The sequence below is a fragment of the Triturus cristatus genome, chromosome 7, assembly GCF_964204655.1.
Source record: "Triturus cristatus chromosome 7, aTriCri1.1, whole genome shotgun sequence".
NCBI lineage: Eukaryota > Metazoa > Chordata > Amphibia > Caudata > Salamandridae > Triturus > Triturus cristatus.
This window is the reverse complement of record NC_140590.1, coordinates 1,072,338,739-1,072,360,661: the sequence shown is the minus strand read 5'-3', so window position 1 is coordinate 1,072,360,661 and position 21,923 is coordinate 1,072,338,739. Positions and strand designations below refer to the sequence as shown.

The 21,923-nt window shown below is 43.9% G+C and overlaps 1 protein-coding gene across 5 annotated transcripts in view; it reads left to right on the top strand.

The window, feature by feature from the left end:
• SH3TC2 (SH3 domain and tetratricopeptide repeats 2) overlaps positions 1–18,101 on the top strand; it is a 257,065-nt gene extending 238,964 nt beyond the window's left edge. For all 5 annotated transcript variants that reach the window (XM_085618160.1, XM_085618159.1, XM_085618157.1 and 2 more), the window contains 6 exons: positions 280–460; positions 5,565–5,715; positions 7,544–7,666; positions 9,304–9,454; positions 11,628–11,824; positions 13,982–18,101. In XM_085618160.1, coding sequence (XP_085474286.1) covers positions 280–460; positions 5,565–5,715; positions 7,544–7,666; positions 9,304–9,454; positions 11,628–11,824; positions 13,982–14,224 — 1,046 coding nt within the window. In that variant the 3' untranslated portion in view covers positions 14,225–18,101. The remainder of the gene's footprint in view (positions 1–279; positions 461–5,564; positions 5,716–7,543; positions 7,667–9,303; positions 9,455–11,627; positions 11,825–13,981) is intronic.
• The last annotated feature ends 3,822 nt before the right edge of the window (positions 18,102–21,923 follow it).

Here is a 21,923-nt window from a genome sequence, read left to right as displayed (position 1 = left end):
GGTTTTTCATGGAACCTTAACCCCCGCTTGACTTTTTATGTATTATTTCTTAGCTTATCATATTTTTGTATTTCAAATAGTCGGGTAACCTTCAAATTCCATAATAATGTTTTTTTTTTTTTGCATTATAGTAAAATACTTTTCCAGATTTTCTTGTGCCATTGAATTCATATACATTTCATTTGAGGTCTGTGATGCTTAAAGTGTTTTCCTGGCACTATTTGTGCAGTTTTTAGTCGATCTGCAATGACAAAGTGTTGCTTTGCTTCACCTACACAGGTCAGTTACTCGCCACTGAGGCACTCTGCCATTATTACAGCAAGGTCTCTCCAGACTCAGTAGCCTGCATCATCTACTATGAGCACTGGCTGTCTCTGGCACACCGCATAAAGGACCGAGAGCAGGAGGCGCAGCTGCTGGAGACCCTCAGCCATCTCTACAAGGGATGCAACACTGCCAGGTAAGTGCCTGAGCCGCCTTACTAGATGACTACACACGGTGCTTAACTTGTAAAAGAATGAGTGCTGGTGCTCAAAGCTCTGCTCCAGCGGTGCTATTAAAAATGAGCACACTGAATATTAAAGCTGCGTAGTCTTGAATCCACCTCAGGCCTGTTTAATCCACTACCAGACACTGCTGCCCCTTTATATAACTTTTGCCGTCTCCTGCTTTTTCCCTTTGTTCAGTTTTTCCCCTTCTTTCTCTTCTTCTGTAATTTCACTTTGTATGTTTTCCCTCTCTTGCTCGCTGTCAACCTCTGATGGGGAAACATAAATACCAGTCCCCAAAAGTAAGTGCCAGTGGGCCCCACCGGCAACCAATAGCTCAAATTGAGCACTGACTACATCACCAAGAAAGGGCCACAGTACTACCAAGAAGGGCCAAACTGGCATGTCATAGGCCTTCCAGATTATAATGTAGCTGTCAGACCATACAATCCCAGGGCTGTTACAGGGGCACAGAATGGCCTGACTAACACACCAAAGGCGCCTCAGGGTCAGTCTGCCAGACCCGCAAACATACTAACCTTAGGTCAGCCAATGAGGAAAGCCAGCAGTCACAAGTCTCGGAGGTCCCAGGAGTGTTGGGAATGCTACCTTCCCTCATTGGCTGACCTTTGACTTAGTTCGGCCATTGAGGGAAGGCAGCAGTACCAACCTTGTCACAGAGGGGGTTGGGGTCAGTAAGATTGTTGACCCCCCCGCCCCACTCTGTGATGTGGTGTCACTGATTCACACGTGGCCCTGGCCACTTCAGGGCTTAATACTGAAGCGCCCAGGTCCGAGAGCATTGTGGTGCTCCCCTCATCACTAGTGGCTAAGGAGGGCATGCCCACATGGCTGTGAAATCCTCAGCCTGGCAAAGTTCAGCTCAGGCAGCCAGGACCCTGCGCATTTAGCACATGTCTAGCTCCTGGCTGCCTGACCTGAACATTGTTCAGCCTGACAGGCAGTCTTCTTGCCTGAAAAAAGTTGTGGGGCGTGGCCCCTCGGCTCACACGGACAGGCCGCTGCTGGTGCTAACAGCCCCAAATATGGTTAAGTAAGAGTACAGTCCATCTGTACACAGCAATATTCTGTAAGTGGTGGACTGTCTAGGTAAGGACCTCATGATCACTAGTAACAGGAGCCAGCGCCGTCTGATAAAAGACTGTTCACCTCTACCTGGACTGGCACAGCATCAAAAAGTAATATAGTGTCCAGCCTTATCTGTTCCTCTCATCAATCTTACCCCTACTCACTGCACCCTTCTACCCCCAGCCTGCTCCCAACTCCCTTCTAGTTCGACCCTCATCTTTGCTTCCCATTCACCTTCCCTTTCCTAGCACCCACCGGTGTCACTTTTCATAGCTCCCACTTGCTACTCTCTCCCCCTTCCTTACTCTGTGCCCTGCTCTGTTTCTCCTCACCTTCCACTGGCACGTTTACCCCTCGGTGCCCTGTCTCATTTATTTCACTTGCCCCTCATCTCCCACTGGCTCTCCCCTGTTCCAGTTGCCTTCATCGTCTTAACTCACATATTATATCTCACATCCCATTGCAAACACTTTTGCCTTATATTTTAGAGTCCTCACATTCACTTCTCCTTGCCACCTATTGTTCCACTTGTCCTTGTCTGAGCCATTCACACTCTCGGTCCTCCCACAGAGCTGCCATTTTGGTGACTGTCGTGTCCCCTGTGCCCCTGCCCGAAAGGACCACACACGGAGGCTGATGAGTAAACGCAATTCCTTTATTCTTCTCCTCGTGGGTGCAGGCAATGTATGCTCCCTGGCCGGAAGTGGCTTTCAGTGTCCAGTCACCTCCCCATCTGTCCTGTGCAGGGTCCTAGTGCCCACCTGCACATGCTGTTCCAATAGTGACATAGTGGACATTTAGAGATAAAGGCAGTTAAAATCAGAAAAAGAAATCTACGTATCGCCTTAGATTCCATAGAGCACTACTGCATATTTGCAGGAGACGACAGTCCTAATCCCCAGATGTCATAGTGTCAAAATACGCACAAATTATTTTTTAATCGAGTTACTGTTGTCAAAAATGCACATTAATAACATATGTTATAACTGCTATATCGTTTTGTAGTTAGGTAGCTTTAGTTCTCCCTGGCCTTCCTGTCATATCTATGCAGACTCTCCTACCAGACATAGAGGGTGCTACACATATGCAGCTCAATGAAGTACCAAGAAGTGTGACTTGATAGCTCTTGACATAAAGCCTATATTGAAAATTGTTGACAGCGGTGAGGAAACTGAAGAACAATAATAATACATGGTATGTACAAAGAGTGGCATTTGCAATGGAATGTTTGTATTTTTAATCTGTTTTTTGTTTTTTATTTTTGTGGTCATTGAAATAAACCTTCATAATTTTGACATATTTTACAACGTCCAGCTCACTCTCTTCCCAGTTGCACTTTGATTTTGATCATATTGTGACCTATAGTTTCTGAAGTTAACTTCTACTGGGAAATGCAGCATTTTCACAGGTGCATTTTCTTTATGAATTTGAATGTTCTTAACATACACACTCCATACGAACTGCTTTCCATCAGAGTGTATATATTTATATTATTTTTCCTCCCATCATAGTAATTCAACTATAAAAGGAATATAGGGTAGCCATCATGAGTTGGCTGCCAGTCACTGGATTGTTCCCATCCATTTACTAGGTCTAGCTTGACAGGTCAGTTCTCTGCATAACCTATTGTTAACAATTCTTTAACCAATACATTAAGTGGGATTTGGCTAAGTCCCACTGGAGTGTCACCATCTCACACATGCTATTGGCTCCATCTTTACGACGACTACGGAGTGCTTATATTGCAACTTGTAAGCTACTGTGCCACATCTCAAAAGTACACAGACTCATGCCTTATATTATGCATGCATTGTTTTTAAGAAAGCAATCCATTTTTTCTTTCACTATAGCTAGTATTAAAAAAATATTTCAGTCAGGGCTCAAAATTCGAGCCAGACGTATTGGCTTTGAAAATGCTTATTGATTATCGCTTTCAGATCTGAACACAACACTTCAGATGTGACCTCGTGAACTGAACGCATCACACCAGATGTAGCCTTTATATGTGCTTGCACACACATCACACAAGACTCTATTTGAGATTTCTGCATCTCAGCACAACACTGAAGCTCTCAAGCTGTGGTTGCCACAACTAGGCACTGTGCTACAAATGTGGCTTCAGCCTTTAACGAAAGAGGCAGGATACAGGAAATTAAGACTCCTCAGACCCGTCATTAAAGGACCTCTTGAAGGAGGAGGTAGAATAGTAGTACCGGTATTTGACGGTGGACCGGACTGCAGCTGGCACCATTGATCAATGCCAAAAAATTAGAGTATGGTATTTTTATACATTTATTTTTCATGATAGTAGCAAAGTGACTATAAGTTGGTCCTGAAGAATGCCACGAACCAGATGGTCAAACAGGCAGAAACATGTTGACCTTAGCTCAACAGGGAACGTCCATATCCCTATTTTCACTTTGCTGATTTTAGTCCTATCCACTGGGGACACCAATTAAAGTTAGCTTTGTCCATCCAGGAGATAGTTTTAATTTTAATTTTTGAATTTATTATATTTTTTTGCACTCTGCCCCTCACTCTGACCTACATTGTATGACCTAAGACACCTCACGCTCCTCTCCTGAGGGAGAGTTGTAGCACACACTGTGTACCTTGCGGTCGCAGTGTGCAAGAGGGAACCCAAAGATGAAGCATGTCACCTTTGGGTGAGGGAGGGTTCTCGTCCTAACAAAAGCATTTGTCTGTTCCCTTACACTTACAACTTAGTTAGTTCAGTAGTTAGACCATCCGGTTACCTTTTGTGAGTATACTACAAATGTGGCTTAAAGTACTGAAGCCAAAATACCAGCACCGTTGTGGCCTCCAGAACTAGACACAATATTCTAGATGACATTTCCAAGATAAGTTACAGGGTTCTAAGAGATTTATACAAATCTGACCACAAATGTGCAGGTAAGGCATCCCGTGCTAGGAGGAACATTATTGGTGACAAATGATGCATATTACCCATATATGACCTCCACAAACCGGAATAATACCCTGGATGTGATATCTAGAATTAGGTGCAATACTCAAGGTGTGCCCTGTAGAATGTGGCCTCTTCATCTCGAAGCCATACTTAAGAATCTGGCTCCTGAGCTGGGTTTTAAATTCCTGATGTGCCTTCCAGAACTGGAGGTAACAGTCTGGTTTAACAATGTTTGCAGTGCTACTATAATCCTACGCCCCACTAATAAATATATTTTCTGGCAAATAGTTGGGTACAGGTGCTTTCAGTGGGTATGGTGAGGTGTCTGTCGGCTTTCACCAGGAATTTTTACATGCGCACACAGACAAAGTAGTTTAAAAAAGTTTGGGTTAAGTTACAAAATATTGTGTTTTCTCTCACTTAATACCCCTACCAATCCACATTCATCTCCCTTTCCACTGCCCCTTTAGCTTTCGCATGAACCCTGCTTGTCATATAATGTATTTTAAATGATATGCCCGCGTGATTGTCTGGAAATCTGAAGCTCACACCCCTCCAGTTTTACTGACCAAGCTACGCCCCTGCCTTCTGACGTCGTGGTTATTTTGTACCTGTGCTCCCTAACACGAGCCCTGCTCTCCCCAAGACTTTACTACATTCTTAACATGCTTTGAGAGCTTGCGATACCAAGAGCCTAACTCGCTGGAAGTTTATAACTTACAACTGCAATTGGACTATAAACTGTGTCAATAACACCTTAGCTTATTTTATGTGTCTTATTTTATCATGTGTATGGGGTGTAAACATTTGCAAGTATGAATGTGGATTTACATAGGCCAATCCTGGTTACAAAGTGATTGAGCTCTGTATAGTAAGAAGCCGTGACATACCAGAAAGGAAGAATTTGCTTGGCTAGTGGATAACCCTGTCCCAGTTCCAATGGTCTTACTTGTGATGCGCCTATTGGTCATTCTCTGATTTCATGAAAGGCCAGTCCTGATCCGAGTGAGGGACAGTTGCAGTCACCTGATGAATGAGTCTTTTTCTTTTTTATACAGAGCTCTCCGAAGAGCTGTGGATTACACCAAGCAGAGTCTGAGGATATATATCGACCTCGGAGAGGAGGAAAAAGTGGCCCGGGCCTGGCTGCATGCCGGCATCCTCTACTACATGCTGTGGGAAGACGAGCTGGTGGAAATGTATTTTCAGGTGACGTTTGTTTTAGAAACATTTATCACGTGGTACAGAAATTAAGATGAAGGGGTTTCTTACTTCTACAAACCCAGTCCTGAGAGTCAAGGCTATATCACTGAGCAGGCTTTGAATTCTCAATGCAATAAACTCTGGTTGCCATATGCTTCTCGTTGAGCTGCACATTTGCAAATAGGGCACTAGGCTGGAGCGAGCGTTTGGGCAGCAAACACGAGACCCAGTGGTGTAGCTAGGGTGTGGTCTTCCCTGGGTTGCACTTTTTTGGGGACAACGGCAAGCACAAGGTAAACATTATTTTTCTAAATTGTATTCTCCCTCGTCGTCATCTTTCGCCCCGCCCCCCCCACCCCCCCCCCCGTTCGTCATCGTCTGTCGCCTCCCCCCGCTCTTATCTGCACCGCATGTCACTGGGCGGCAAACGCCTCAGGCCAGACCCTGCTCTCGCCCCTGACATTCATTAACTTTGACGAGTCAAGGAGCGGACTACTTTTTCAGCCAATGGCAATTTCGTAGGGTGAAGGATTGCCTACAACACCGTACAGACACTTCTCAGTCCACTCTCAAATGGAGCTCAGTCATAAAAACAACAAATACAACGTGCTTTACTTTCAAATTGACCATACGACTATACATGGAGGCAATGCAATATGCACATAATATTTCCATTCTTGGGCTTTTGTTTTTACAAATTATTGTGATATGATAGTCGTTTCATTCAGTTTACTGGAGATTAACCAAGACTGCAGGTCCCAGAATGCAATAATCTTTTAATGTGTATGCAATCACTGGGAATTTGGGATCCTGTTGATGTGCCAACATTTAGTCACCCTATTTGAGATGGGACCGAGGAACTCTCCTCTTCACAGCTGCTCACGTGGATGAAGGACCAGACAAGAGGACTAGCTGCTTCAATGTATCTCACATTTAAGGTCTTAATTTTAGTATAACATAAAGGTCAATGCATGCTGTTGTCTTCTTGATGCACATTTTATCAATCTTCTGACTATAATTGTCTTCATTGTTGTATTCGACATCACGTCAGTATCGTGACTTAGCAAGTAATAATGACGTAAGTGTGCCTGACCTCACTCATTAGTATTTTATTTCCTTGTTCGAGCATTTGCTTCCTCCTTCCATTTCAGTCAATGTCAGCAATGACATTGACCAATGTTGAAGGAGGAAACAAACACTCCATGACATAACTCCTTCATGCTAGTGACATTGTATAGCAAAACTGACCTACATTGATATTGTCAGGAGCTCCCTTTATCTCCTGTTTCAAGTCACTTCCTATTGCCCTGCACCTCTCTATGACCCACAGTAAGCGTGCCCAGGAATGTTCTGTGCATTATTGTGCCTAAGGCTGGAATCACATCCTAATAGATCCCATCTGTTGGTCATGCTTCAATGTGTTTGACTACTGAGTCAGAATGATTTGATAGGATTTCTCTAGTTAAACTCTACTGGGATGACACCCTGCTGCTGTAGTTCCAGCAGTTCAGCTGTTTCAACATTTTCCAGCTGTCTCATTTAAAAAATGCTTTGGATTTATGTTCTCATCACTGATGCCAGGCTTCTAGTCCTATTGGTGACAGATGCTCACTATGTCCTTTTTAGTAAAGTCATTCCTCATTTCTTCTAGCATTTAAGTTTTTACTTTAGTGACAACAAACGTCTGAAATGGCATGACCATAATGTATATATGGGTTACTGCAGCATGTGTTATGTCCTGGTGCAGAGTGGAAAAATTATTGTTTTACCGCATAACTTGTTATGGAAGATAATATACTCTTCTTGGATCTCATGAATACCGCTTCTTTTGTAGGCGGCTGTCCAGAGGACCCTGGAATCTGGGGATTTTGAGCTTGCTCTGCGTTTATACGAGGAGGCTGGGGACGTGTTCTTCAATGGATCCCGGAACAGGCATAGAGCCGTTGCCTTCTACAGGGTAATCAACTTAGGTTTGAAATTAATTCATAGGAAAGTCAACGTTTGCACTAGAATTTGACCAGTGGACGCAACTACTGTCCAGTCAAGCTAGCATTGCCAGATGGTAAAGCATTGCAAACACGAACAATACAGGTACACAGCAAGAAATCTATAATTTCAGATTTAATGTGCTCCAACAAGCAAAGGATATATCGAATGGCGGGACTGTTTCACATGCAGGCATCCTAACCCAATTGTGTGACCAATCGGTGAGATTACTCGGTAGTCAAAGTCATATAGCACCGGTTGCTCCTCGGTTTGCTTTGCTGAACACATTTATTAGCTAAGAGAATTGCTGCCTGTTGGCAAAGAGATCACGTTGTTGAATAAGAATGTCAACCAGGGTGTGCTCTGTAGAACAGACAATCTGTCACCACCTCTTGAACCCATACACCAAGACATAGCTTCAACCGTTTCTCTGTAAGTTCTCTGCTGTACCTTGGAGAAAGGTTTGTGCTCTATTTACCACCTACATTAAATACATAAATATCAACATTGGCAGGAAGTAAATGTAATAATTCTACATGTTGTCAAACGGTTTCATATTGTAATAATGTTTGGCGCGCCTCACGAAGAAAGGAAGTTAAATGCAAATCTTAGTCTAAGAGGAAATAGCTATCAAAGGGGTGACGAGAAGGAAGATAGGAGTTTTTACTCTGTGGCCAGACCAGACTCATAACGATCAGATCCCATGAAGAATGCGGTGTTGCAACTGCATAAGGCAAGCAATTGAGTGAGGCTTAATAACTGAGGAGCTGCTCACTCTCACCATGATATATTAATGAACCGGAAGTGAACAGTTTGACTGGTAATAGTTGGGGGTGTCCAAACTTTTTTCTACAAGCAAAGTTTTGAGAAGTTTCCATTCTTCAAATTTTTTGAATTATGAGAAGTTTATTCTGTGCATTGAGAAATTATTTTCACCACACTACAAGATAATTTTTATTGTAATCATACTTAACCGAGATGGAAAATGCATGCTCTCTTTTTCCCAGCAGACATACACTTTGCAAGAGCTGTTCTATGCACAGTATTAAAGGTATGCAGACATTTCCCCAGAAATTGTCACATAAGTCCTTCTTTTCAAGCAAAGATGAGGAAAGCACATAACTTTGCATCTTCTTGGAGTAGCAATCTTTTCCAGAAACCTTCACAAAAGTTGCAATAAAAAAGGTTGCAATCCCCTAACAATAATAATAGAGTGTCTGTTATCAGACTCACATTAAATTAAACAAATATAGCTATTGCTTAATGGGGCCATCTTATTGCGTATAAGATAACCAAGTCTGCAGCCTTATTTTCTTCTGAGTGCAACTTGCAGCCTCAGTTTCTCACGAGTAAAAGTGTGGTAGCTTTAACTGATGGTCATGGGGGAGTGGCAATGCATTAAGTGTCAGCTAAGTCAAGAGGATCACAAAGACAGAGTTGCCCCAGTGTACCATCTTTTTCACAATTTACACACAGGCACTGGTCAGGAGCTGCCCAGGAAAACCTTAGAGATGAAAAAAGAGTAACCTCGGAAAAACACGGAGCCAAGAAAATAGTCACTCTGCAAACCTCAGTAAATGATGTCTTACGTCAAACGTTTATTTCTAGGAAGGCGCTATCCCATTGGCCCGGAAAGTCCATCAGACCACAACGGAGCTCCGCCTTTTTCACAAGCTGAGCGAGTTGCAGATTGGCTTGAAGGACTATGTGAAGGCGCGGGAGTTTGCAACAACCGCAGTGAGGCTCAGCTCTGTTGCGGGTGAGTTCTTTAGAGTTCTGATATGTCGCTAACATTTGTGTAGCACACATCTGCTGTTGTATGGCATCTCACTGCCATTATTCATGGAATCAGTTTATTAAAAGATTTGCAAGATAGTGCACTGTGGAGTAGTACGTAAATCAGCATTTATTTTCTGATGAAAAATCACATTTGCATTTTTTGGGATGGTGGTTTCAGTTCGGTCAACTTTAATGCCTGCTTTTTATAATGTGCTGAACACAAATATTTGCATCGGATGAGAACATATCATTTTCAGTAGGGTTTGCAAGTGAAAAATAAAATGATCCACATGTATAACCTTGAGTGCCCTTACGCAGACATTTAAGTGAGCTCCAACCAGTCGCTAGACAAGTGGTTCCTAACCTTTTGACTTCTGCGGACCCCACTGCATCACAACTGGGAACCATGGACTCCCAAGTCATTTCTATGATGTGTACCACAGTAATAATATACATAAACAAGTGCTCTCTATAAGAACTTAGGGCCTCATTTACTATATTTTGAGGCACAGCAGCACAGCAAGCCGTCCTGTTGTGCTGCTGTGCGTCAAAAAAGAAGGGGGAATGCACCATATCCACAAGATTCGGTGCATTCCTGTCCTCCTCCCCTGCTCCGACGCACACACAGCTGCCGTGTGCCAGCGCAGACACCGTTGTGTGATGCATCAAGGGTGCCTGCATTGCGAGGATGATTGTTTTTGTGCAGGAAAACAGTTATTAATGCCATTTTCCGCTTTCTATGCGTGCTGCAGAATGTAGTACGCATCGAAAAAGAGGAAAAATCAAGGAGAAATAAAAGTATTTCTCCTTGTTGCGCCACTCCTATGCCTCCCCTAGGGAGGCGCAGTATTCTGACCCATTCCCAGCTTTACAACGTCACGCATTACCAGCTTTACAAAATGTTGTAAATCTGGGAATGTGTCAGGTTTCATGGATGTTGCATGGGAACACGCAGAGCAACACCAAGGGAACGCCCCTTTTACGCAGAGTTATGCGTGAAAGGGTAACATATTTACAAGACCATGAAAAGCCATGCAGGGTGACTTTATGTGACCTTGTAAATATGGGCAGGCCCATTGCGCTTCCAGTGCATCCAAATAAGGACCAATGGGTTAGTAAATGAGGCTCTCAGTCCGTCTAATTTGCTCTGCAACTGCATGTATAAGTATGAGACTGGCTACACACAATTTAAGGACCTAGGTTGGGTTCAATCACAAATCAATAGGTCATCATGTGACATGAGAGCTCTCAACACAAGCGGGTGCAGGGCATCATTCGAGCTTTGTATTGATCAAGCTGAAGGCCATGCAGCATCTTTGTGACGAAAAGTGACAAAAACAGTGATTGCATAAAATCTAGAAGACTAGTTGCTCCTTATTCCAGAATACATGCTGCCTACTGGGAAGTCGTACACTGCATGTGGAAGTATTTCAGCTCTGCTAAAGTGCTGGCATGACCCCATTCTAATACGAGAAGCGTAGATGCTCGGAGTCTGTAAGTGCCTGCCCGGATAAATCAGTGGATGGGACAGCGTGCAGCTTGGAAGAGTGCACATGGCTATATATGCAGAAATAAAGCAGCCCCCAGAACTATGACTCTCTAAGTGTGCAGATTCCAGTGATATTTTTAGAAAATCATTAGCAATTCAAAATAGTTTTTACTAGTAAGAAACTGATTGCTAGTCCAGATTGGAGCTTCTTTGAATGCGAACAGTGACTGTATGCATTCACACATGCTCAATTTAGACAAAGAAGTCAGCTTCCGGCTGAAAACATTTTAAAAAATGTTTATTACTTTTATAAACATATATTTATTGATTTTTTTTAATACATAGATCTAATACATTGAGGAGGCATTACAGTAAGCGTTAAGTATGTGTTATTGTTACTTGATTAAATTATTTTCCTCATATGTGGAACCAATTTTATATAGTTTTTTAGCTTCAAGGGCTCAAAATTGACACAAAATATTGGTTCGAGTTTATATGGCACCAGGGACTCCATGGGCAAGCACCATGGCCCCGGGTCGTCCGTGGACCAGATGTTAAGAACTGTTGCCCCTAGAGTATGCCTATGTTGGTGGGGGCGGGGGGGGGGGCATTGGATCTGTACCAGCAGGAGGCAGTGTTGCTGTACTGTTGCTTCTTCTTGCAGGGAGTGAGTTGCACGAGCTGGTTGCATTTCATCGTCTAGCTACGGTCTACTATTTCCTGCAGATGTATGAGATGGCCGAGTTCTGCTACCTGAAGACCCTGTCACTGTGTCCCTCCCCGATGCGGTGTGCGAAGGAAGCGGAGTTTTATGCGCGACTCTACTACCGCTTGGGGAAACTCACTCTCCACCAGCTTAAGGTAATGAACACTCTCAACAAAACTTAATAACCTACTACATACATTACTCGCTAGATAGTACATCCATGACTTGCTCCGTCAAGTCTGACCATTTCTCACTCCCTTTTTTAGCACAAAGAGATTCTAGCTAGATTCTCTTTAAGAGAAGTCTAGAAATACAATAAATATGCAGTATTTTAATCATTGCACATTTATCACACTGGACTGAGTTAAATGTATAGGTTACTACTGAATTACAGATGTCATAATCCCGCATGCAGCACATCATGCTGATCTACCACACATTTTAATGGTGTTATCTGAGCACCATTAAATGTGAAATACGTATGAATGCCGTAGTGGTCTGCTGAAGAGCCCGCTGTCAAGCAGCAGGTGCCCATAAACAGTGTTGCTTCAGCTCTGGTTCCAGCCTCTGGGGGCAAATACAGGGCCATTTGGAGCTGGATCGCATGAACCTCCTGGAGCGAGGCGCGCTCCAATGAGTTCCAGGAGAACCATCGGGCAGCAGCCTGGTCATGGGATCACTTTTCTCCCCTCCAGAGGGCTACCCTTGGGGCTGCACTGACTCTGCCCCACCTCTTTGTTTTGCACTGTCAGTGCTTGTCCTAAGGGCCTGTTTGGCTCTGCGCCTGAGCCATAATGGGGCTCGGGTGCAAAGGCAAATTGATTCCCTCATCTGTATGGGGCCATGTCCTCATGTAAATGAGGGAACGCCCTTATAGAATAGTGGTTGTGCTGTGTGTGCACCGGAGCTATCAATATTAGAGAAGGGGCCGTACCAGCATCTGCAGCCCCTTTTTAATAACAAAGTGTCCCGAGGAGCACAAAGTAGGCCCACCGCCATGGTGTCCTTCGAAGAAGCATGAGCACTACAACGGGGAGGGGGTCACCTGCTAACTACTTGCTATCACTGCCAGAGGGGAGCTGCTGCTTTTGACGAGGGGATTCTTCTGAGGACTGCCACAGTGATTTTAGTTGGGAATTTACTTGGTAACTTCACAGGAGGGGCAATCTGACAGGGAAGGATCGTCTCTCTAGTGGAGAGCAATAGCGATCAGGCCAGAGATTCCATTGGGCGAGGTGAGGTAGTAATATCAGAGTGCCACCACTAATATCAGTTCAGTTCAAATAGCTTTATTCGACAACATGTATCATAAAAGCATCGTTTGACATCTATAGAATAAAACAGTATCTGTTCAGTGATAAAAAGATTTTACAATACAGAAAGTCGTTTAAAAGTATCTTGACATAGAATTAGTAGCAGCATGTTTGAATAAAAAGCATAAAACAAGTTTCGTAAAAAACTTAAGTCTAGGACACTATATACATAAAGGGTCATAATCCATCACGGTAATCAATGTATAAAGTTCTAGCGCTATCTCTATCATAATCCGTGTTCAGAAGTTATAGAACAGGCCGATATAATATATGGTCTAATCACAGATAATGAGATATAAATATCTACATTGGAGTCACACCTCATATGGCTCTGATTCTAATTAACCAAGCTTGGCCTAAAAACTTGGCCACTCCACATGAAAACAGAACACTGAGATCAGATTTAAAAATTCGCAGAGCAAACCGGTGATCGCGGGTGCCCATATACCTGCTTATTGGTTTTAGCCATTTGCCCCTAGCTAATATCAGAGTGCCAAAACTAGGTGATGCCAAGTTACAAGAGATGGCCCTATACTAAACACTAATACTATTATGCCTGGAGAGCACAGAGATACATGGAATAGGACACAAGGGGATACACAGAAAATTGGGCTGGCTTCTGTTCCACAGACGGAGGGAAAGGTCCTATATTGTGGCTAAATATGCTGACAATGGTGGCAAGGGAGTACTATGGAAACCTTTAGGGTGCATGAGGGAGTGTGGACAGCCCGGTCTAGGATGGGCACAACCAATAATTTTAATTAGACGAGTAGTAAAAAAAATGGGACAGAACAACCACTACAATTTGAAGTAGAAAGGAGACTTTTCCCATCCCTATGTACACACCACACCTCCACCTTGGTAGCCCGCTGGCAAGAGATGCCACCCCGAGAATCAAGGCCCAAGCACAAAAAAAATGAGATACTAGTTTTAATGAGGAAGACCAATCTTTTTAAAAGGGAGAAATGCCAACTTTAACGTTTGATGTATCTTTTTCAGGACACACACGATGCGATCAGCTACTTCTTCCTGGCCCTGGCAGCAGCCATTGAACTGGAAGACAAGGAGCTGCAGGGCGTCTTGCAAGCAAAACTGGCACAAATCTGTGAGAAGAAGATCCTTAAACAGGACCAGGTTTTGTGCAGCCCGGAACCCCAAAACTGTGCAGAAAAAAGAAGCTTGGCGTGCCAAACCCTGGAGCCGGGACTACTTCCTGAACTAGGAAAGCAAACAGAATGTTAAAAGAATGGCCATCTGGGCATATGTCAATATCTGATTTACTGGCTTGACAACCATGTGGCTTCCTACCGAGTCTGCAGATAGGGACATTACAGGGGATTGCATTTCCCCAGTCCTAGAGTGTCTCAGACCACAGGGGCCATAAATGCAGACAGGGGTGGACTGGTCTCAGACAATAGAAGGGACGCGATCACAGTGACACGAGTCTGAGAAGCCTGCAGAGCTGGGACGGAAGCAGTTGCATGTGAAGGTCTAATTGACAAGCATTCATACGCGGCTCTTCAGAAATAATCCCCATAAAGTTAGTCCACTTCTGAGCCAAGGGAATGAAAAAAGACTGTAGAATGGTCGAACAAGTCTTCGTGTATCTGTTTCTAAGCAGAAGAGGTGCAGTTATCTGGGAATGGAAGACTTGGACCGTAGCTGGAAGGTGATCCGGGATCTGCCAATCCCTTTTCTGCTCATGTCAACAGGACATCATGCTCAATAAATAAACACAGCAACCATTCTAAAAATGGTTCACTTCTCCATCCCGGGTCTCAGCAGACAGGTCTTAAAGATGCAGAAACAATGAATCAAATGCACTGCTATGTTTGCAGGACTGAGCAAAGAGCCAGGGGACACGGATGCCTCACTCAGTGCGGGGCAGCGCCTGCACACAGCCCTGATATGAAAACATGAATGAAATCTGTCAGCACTATAGCTGCTGTGTACTGAAAAAGAAGGTTTTACATGATTTATTGTTTTCTAAAATAAGCACTTTAAAAACAGTACCTTGTAAGGAATTGCATTTACATTAAAAGGGAGAAGTGTTGGTACGCGATGCTGGGAAAAATTGGCCAGTCACGGGGAAAGCAAACAGCAGAAAGGAAGAGACTGCCAACAAGAGCACATTCATGAGAATCAGAAACAGGGTTAGAATATTTTCCAGTTGGCGACTTGAAAAGAGAGTCCCAAATGAATACAACTGCAGGGCATGGGTCCTTCCCTCCTGGTGTCCTGCCGCTTCCATCAGTCATACAGGATTTGACAGTCCAAGCCCTTCATGCCTGCCCACTTCCCTTCCCAGTCGAACTTTGCAGCCCCTCTATCCAGTATGAAGTGCCAGCCGTACTTTGCAGCATGGCACTAGCGAGTAAATCGAGTTATTGAATTTCAAGGGCGCTTGATGGTACTATGACACTATTTTGAGTTTTGTAATATTCATCTACAAAAATATCACATCCGCTACATCGCCTACCACTGCATCGTCAAACTAAGTATACACTTACTATAGTTAACTTCATATGTTACGTTATGTTAGCTGATTTTGTAAAGTGCGACGGATGCCCAAAAACGAGCTTGCCCACGTTAACAGGAAGTGGTAACAGAGTTTGTAGAATAGGCTGAAGCATTATCCGAAAAGATGAGTTTTTTGTTGTTTCCTGAAACTTAGCAGATTGTTGTTGGACGCAAGTTGTTCACGAAGGGAATTGCATAGTTTGTCAGTGACGTCTCCAAATGAGCGACCTCCTCCTCTTGCACTCTTGGTTTTGGGTACAGCCATATCTACTTCTCCCATGATTACCTTGCGTTGCAGTGGTTATGTTGATGTAGCGTATGCAATATTTTTTTCATGCGATAGAGTGAGGAAGCACTCACTGAACCACATTTGCTTCCAGTGAGGAATCTAAAAAACTGTGTTTGGTGGCACTCCGTCTATAATCAGATGCTCCTTGTCAAGATGCTAGTACTGTCCCTGTGATCTCCACCCTAGCGAAGTGGTATTTACTCACAGGCTAGAGACACTGCTGATTGATGATGATCCAAAGAGGCAGAGCTCTACCTCCCCTGAGTTCCTCAGTACTACAAGGTGGGGTGCAAATCCACAAATTATTGTCATTGTTTTTTTCCATTAAAACACACTGTCCAAGCTGTGTGTTTAGCAAAGAGCTAGTGTTCTAGTCTTTCTTTCTTCCACAACCTCCAAAAGGGAATTGATCATTACCCACTGATTTCTGGCACTGTGATTCGTTGAATGCTCACTGTGGGTCGTTTGTGGTAGGCTTAGACAGAAACGGTTGAGGCTCCCACATTCCTCAACTCTGCCCCTGACCTAAAAATATGATTTAGCAATATAGCTTAATATCTTGTATATGTATATAGATTTATATATATAGCCGGTGGCTATGAGATTTTTGAAGATGCACTACACGCCCCGTGTGGTTAGCCACCTTTGTATCTCAAGTCTTCTAGCCCTCTCCATATCCCTAAAGCAGAAGTTGCCCACAGCGGTTGCTGGTGTAATTCACTGAAGATGTCCCATGCAGGGTGGGTAGTACCAGTCCTGCGGTAAGCAGCTCAAAAATGTGGATTTAAACCAGGGCAGGCAAAGGTGTCCGTCGATTAAGCTGCACACAGCGTTGTTCACATAAATTATGGTAAGACTGTTGGAAAGAGGGCATTAGTTTTGAGGGACAGATGTGACTGGAATGTTTCCCGAATAATGTGAAGCCAAAAGATCAATGTCTTCTACGGCTGAGAGACAAAAATTGGTAATTTGTGAAAAGGCCGCGATAATTCTGTAAATGTCAATGCACTCTCTTTCCGTTACTTACAGAAGTCTGTTGTGGAGAACAAAATACATGGTATCTGTAAATAATTATGCTTGTATACATTTTCATTTTGAGTCCATCACTTACTTTTGTGACTAGTTTGAATATCAAGGTGGTGTTATTTCCTCTTTCTGATCCATTATCCCGACTGACCAATACTTTCAGAACTCTATCTAGTTCTCACAAACCTTCCAGAAACAACAAAGCCAAGACTAAGTGTGTACGTGAAATGTAATAATGATTAGAGTGAAAAAAGTTAAGCAAGAAGTGTGTCAACATTCAGCTCAACAATAGGGCTTTGCTCAAGATAGTTTTAAACAAATGGTTGCGGTTTGGAGGTGCCAGTTTTGAATGTGCCTTCATGGGTATACATGGAGATAAAGAAATGATGCTGCAAAGTAATCTTTGTTAGCTTTCTTTAGGTGATTTGATAACTTCAGAAGGCCTTTGGAGCAACTTTTCAAAACCAACAGTCTCTGAGCTGACCGCTGCCTCCCCCAACATTTCCACCCTCCACCCTGTAAATATCATTCTCAACAGTCATGCCCAATTTTTTGAGTTATCAGCTATCTTATAAGGCGAGGAGGTGCCATGGTCATGGAGGAACCTGTGCATTGAAAACAGGCCATACATGAACACAAAAACAAGGCGTGGCTCCCAACAAAGACACGTAGGAGCATGGACATCTTAGTGAAAAGGTAACAGCTTTCAGAGATGGGAGAAATATCCCCCTACATATCTCAGGGCAGCCATTATTCCGAAAAGAGGACATCTTGCTGCTGGGAGTTTGCAAAAGTTTCAATGGGGCCCGATGAAGCCAATCGGTTGATTTGAGATAGCCTACAAATCAATGACTTTGCTAAGTGATCTGATGCAGTGTTCAGGAAGAGCTGATTGTAGCACACTTGGCTATTGCGGTACACACAACCTGGACTTGATTTGTGTGGTGATATGTAAAATCATGAAATGGAAAAATGTACCAGTGTCTTGGTCGCTGTCCCTCATCATGGGCAATTGAAAACCAGGAGGTCACCTATATGGAATTTGCAAAGAAATCCCTTCAGCAGAGATTTCTTCAATATGTCACCACTCCCCAGTCATCTGCATTGTAACTTCGCCTTCTACCGGTTGCCGGTGGGTGCTGCGGGCCAAAACTTCCAGCGCATCCTACTAGGGAATGTAGGGTGGACTGGACAATGGACATTTACAGGCAATTTGGACATGGCAGCCTGAGCCCTTGTTTAGTAGAACACGGGTCTGTGAATAAACTGAACGTTATTTATTTATTCTTTGTGTTGCATCAGTGTTGTGGGTTAATCTGTAAAACAGAGTTACGAGTTGCCTTTAACATCAGTTTGGTGATAAGTTGTTTGTTTGTGTTGTTGTGCACTTGAACTCTGTTTCAGAGTTGCCTTTTGTGCTATCTAAAGTCACTTTTTGTGTTTTGTTTGGGTTTGTTTTTATGTGAAGTGGTGTTTGAGCTCTGGTGTTGACCTATTTTGGTCACAAGTCCATAAGCACTTTGGGCTTTACAATACGTTTCTATTGACTAAAGAAGTAACCATATATACTTTTTGAATGGGAGAGTTTCATTTTGGTGTTCATTGTGTGTATATCACTGTTTGCGGAGTGCATTTTTATGGTGTGCATTAGCTTATGCCAAAGGTGTGTTGTTTATGCTGGAAGGTTCTTTGGTTTGTATTCCTCTCGAAATTAGTGTGCCTCTCTGCCCCTTTTCAGAGGTGTGAGGCGTCTTTACTTCAGACAAGCGATGGGAGCAAAGGCAATGCGTTTGCATGGCACAGTGCTCTTAGAGGTCCATTACCTTCAAGTATACCATTGGTGACTAAATCCTGACAATTCTCAGGACTTCCACAAAATAAATGCTGGAATTTCCAAGCTGCACAACAGTATGGAGGCATGTTGGGTCTGCATTTTATGGTTAAAGCTACTTTTTAGGTGGGCGCCTTATTTTACAATGTTATGTTTTTTCTCCTGGTGCCATTAGGAGCTGCTGGGTGTTTTTGTGTGCGACAGCGGAGGAGCTCAGGCAAATCTTCCTGAGTCCTTCCTTGTAGCTGGAGGGTTGGTAACGTGCACTGTACCTTTTTGCATGTATTTGACAGTGGCAGTATTCATTGTAGGTCTTGGTGCATCATTGCATGGTCTGTGTTTGTGTGCTGAGTGATGTTTTAAGTAAGGGTGGGCGTAGTGGGCGTAGTGGGGCTACGTGAAGCAGCGCGTAGTGTGCCCAAATCTACGCACACTACGCGCTCCGCGTAGCCCCACTACGCGCCACCCGCCTTTTAAAACATACCCTGAATTTATAATAAATAAAAGTAAAGACACTTACCTGAAGCGCGGCATCTCCGGGGCTCCCTCTTCCTGGTTTCCAACTTCTTGCGAGAAATGCGCATGCGCGGACGCCCGCGCATGCGCATTTCTTGCGAGAAATGCGCATGCGCGGGCGTCCGCGCATGCGCATTTGTCAGAAGAAGTTGGAAACCAGGAAGAGGGAGCCCCGGAGACGCCGCGCTTCAGGTAAGTGTCTTTGCTTTTATTTATTTTACATTCAGGGTATGTTTTAAAAGGAGGGCGAGCGTGAGGTTGGTGGTGGGTGGCAGGCAGCTACGGCTTCGCCCTGGCGTGTGCGTAGCGCTGCCTGCTTCGCCTACTTCGAAAACTGCGAAGCAGGCAGTGCTATGTACACTACGTGGGCGAAGTGTAGTGTCGCGCCCAGGGTTAGTTTTAAGTGTGATCGCTTCGCAGTGGTGCTGCAGGGCCTCATTTACAGTTTGGCGAGGCAGGAGTATTGCTGGAGACTGGTAGACTTGCCTCAGTCAATTTAGAGTGACTGAACGCACTGTGGCCTGGATTTACTAGATGATCAGTGCAAAAGCCACAAATGCTGCGATGCGTGAAAAGGTGAGTGCCATCTTTACAGAAATATGTCACTCTTCTCCCCTCTCCCTTGCAACGGCGCAGAAATGTGCTGCATGCGCCACAGACCACCTTTGCACCATAGTGCAAGGAGGCCTCTGTGAGTCTAGCACAGGTTTTCTACTGGAAGGGTACCCTTCCATTACAAAAAACTATGTTTTGACTAACTTTAAACCTTTTCCAATTTTGTATGTGTGCTGGACAGTGAAGCACACATGCAAAGTTGGAAAAAAGGAGAAATGAAAGCATTTCGCCTTCTTAGCGCCTATGTGAAATAGGCACACTTTTTTGCTACAAAAAACTGTCTACTAGTAAATAGAGTCTTATAAAAAAAAACCTTGGGTGGTTGCATGGGAATACCCATGCACCACCCATGGTACACTCCCTTGGCGCTAAGTAGTGCAAAGCAGTGCTATGCATTGCTTTGCATTACTTTCAAGTGATTTTCTAGTGCTAAACAGGGTGAGAGCCTGTGCCTTTTATGCAGCCAGCTAAACAAGTTTAGCACTGGAAAGTAAATAGGTAAAAAAAGATTTTGCGTCGATATGCATCACTTTTTTTGATGCAAACCCAGTGTAAAATTTCAGTAAATATACCCCTGTGTTTGCAAAAGCAGATATCTTTCTGCTTCTGTAGGTGTAAAACCTTGAATTGAAGGCCTGCCCACTACAACTGTTTTAAGTCACATTGATGCCTGCCCAGCTATGTTTAGGGCAGGGAGGGCATCCCATGTTTTCCTCCCTGTGGTCTCCATACGATGTACAATGGCCTTGGTTAAGGAAATTGCATATTAGCCCAAACTCACAATGGCCCTGAGTTGCAGGGACCATTTTCTTTGTGTGTTTTTTTAAGAAACAATCTCCCAATTTGGGAGTTTGTTTCTCAGAAAATATCTTTGCTGAGTTTTTGCATCAAACACGGTGCCTGCTCTGCAAAATGTAAGGCCTTTCAATGAAGCAGCTGCAGTGGTGGTGCCTCTAAAGCGCATCTCTAAATAAATAGGGTGGTCCACCATCAGGGAAGGGAGACCAAAGGCTGGAAAGCAGATGGGCCACCTGCGATATTCATTACTTATGAAAATCAGGTGCAAAATAAACACAAAAGCCCAGATTCTGAAAGGTGTCAGGCAACGCAGTGTAGCACCCAAACATGCTAGTTGCGTGACAGGGAGAGAGCAGGAGAGCGCCATATATTCAGACATATGACTCTCTCCTCCTCTCTTCCTAGCGCCAGTGCTGATTTCAGCTGCCATGCGCCATGCACACACCTCAGCGCCATAGTTCTAGGATGTCTGCATGGGTCTAGATAGGTTTTGTACAGGAAGGATACCCTTCCTGTACAAAATACTATGTCTAGACAAGTTTAAAAGCTGTTTCCATTTTGTATGTGTGCTGTACAGTGCAGCACTCATGGAAAGTTAGAAGAGCACGGATAAATGAAAATATTTCTTTGTTTAACGCATGCTTTTTATCGGTGTTAATTTTTGGCGTTGAACCCTTTCAACTAATGTTATTGAATAGGGTTTGTGGTCAAAAAGCATGGGTGATTGCATGGGAACCCCATGGGAGCTGCTGCTATAATAAAGTGGTAGGATGGGAGGGCAAATGATAATTTTCAAAAAAGCACTTACGTGCCTTTCTCGCTGCCATCCACCTTGGTGCGCCTCTCTTCCCGGAATCCATGGTCCAGCAGTGGCACCCAGACTCCCCACCCAATCAAGACGCTGCTCTCATGCTAGTACCCAGCATGAGAGCAGTGCCAGGATTGGTGTAAGTGGCCTGGTTAAGTGTCACAAAGGGACTGTGAGCTTGCGCCTTTTCTCCACCAGGAAGTACAATATAGCTGGATTAGGGAAAACTGAGTGCGCATAGCGGTTTGGCCAGCCAAACCGGCATGTGCACTTACAGTACTGCTGTATGTCCATAGAGAATAGCTGCCCCACTCCCCCTAAACATTGGCTGTCAGTGAAAAAGAAAACGATAATAAAATTGTTTTATTATTGTTTTTTTTTTTTTTTCATCTGCAGTGGGGCGATGCTCTTCCGCTATTATGAAGCAGCCGCTGTTGCCCATGTACTGCCTCCTTGATGCAAAGTAATGGAAAGCAGCGTTTTGCACTGCTTTGCGTTACTTTTACATACAAACCAATTCTAACACCAATTAGCTTTG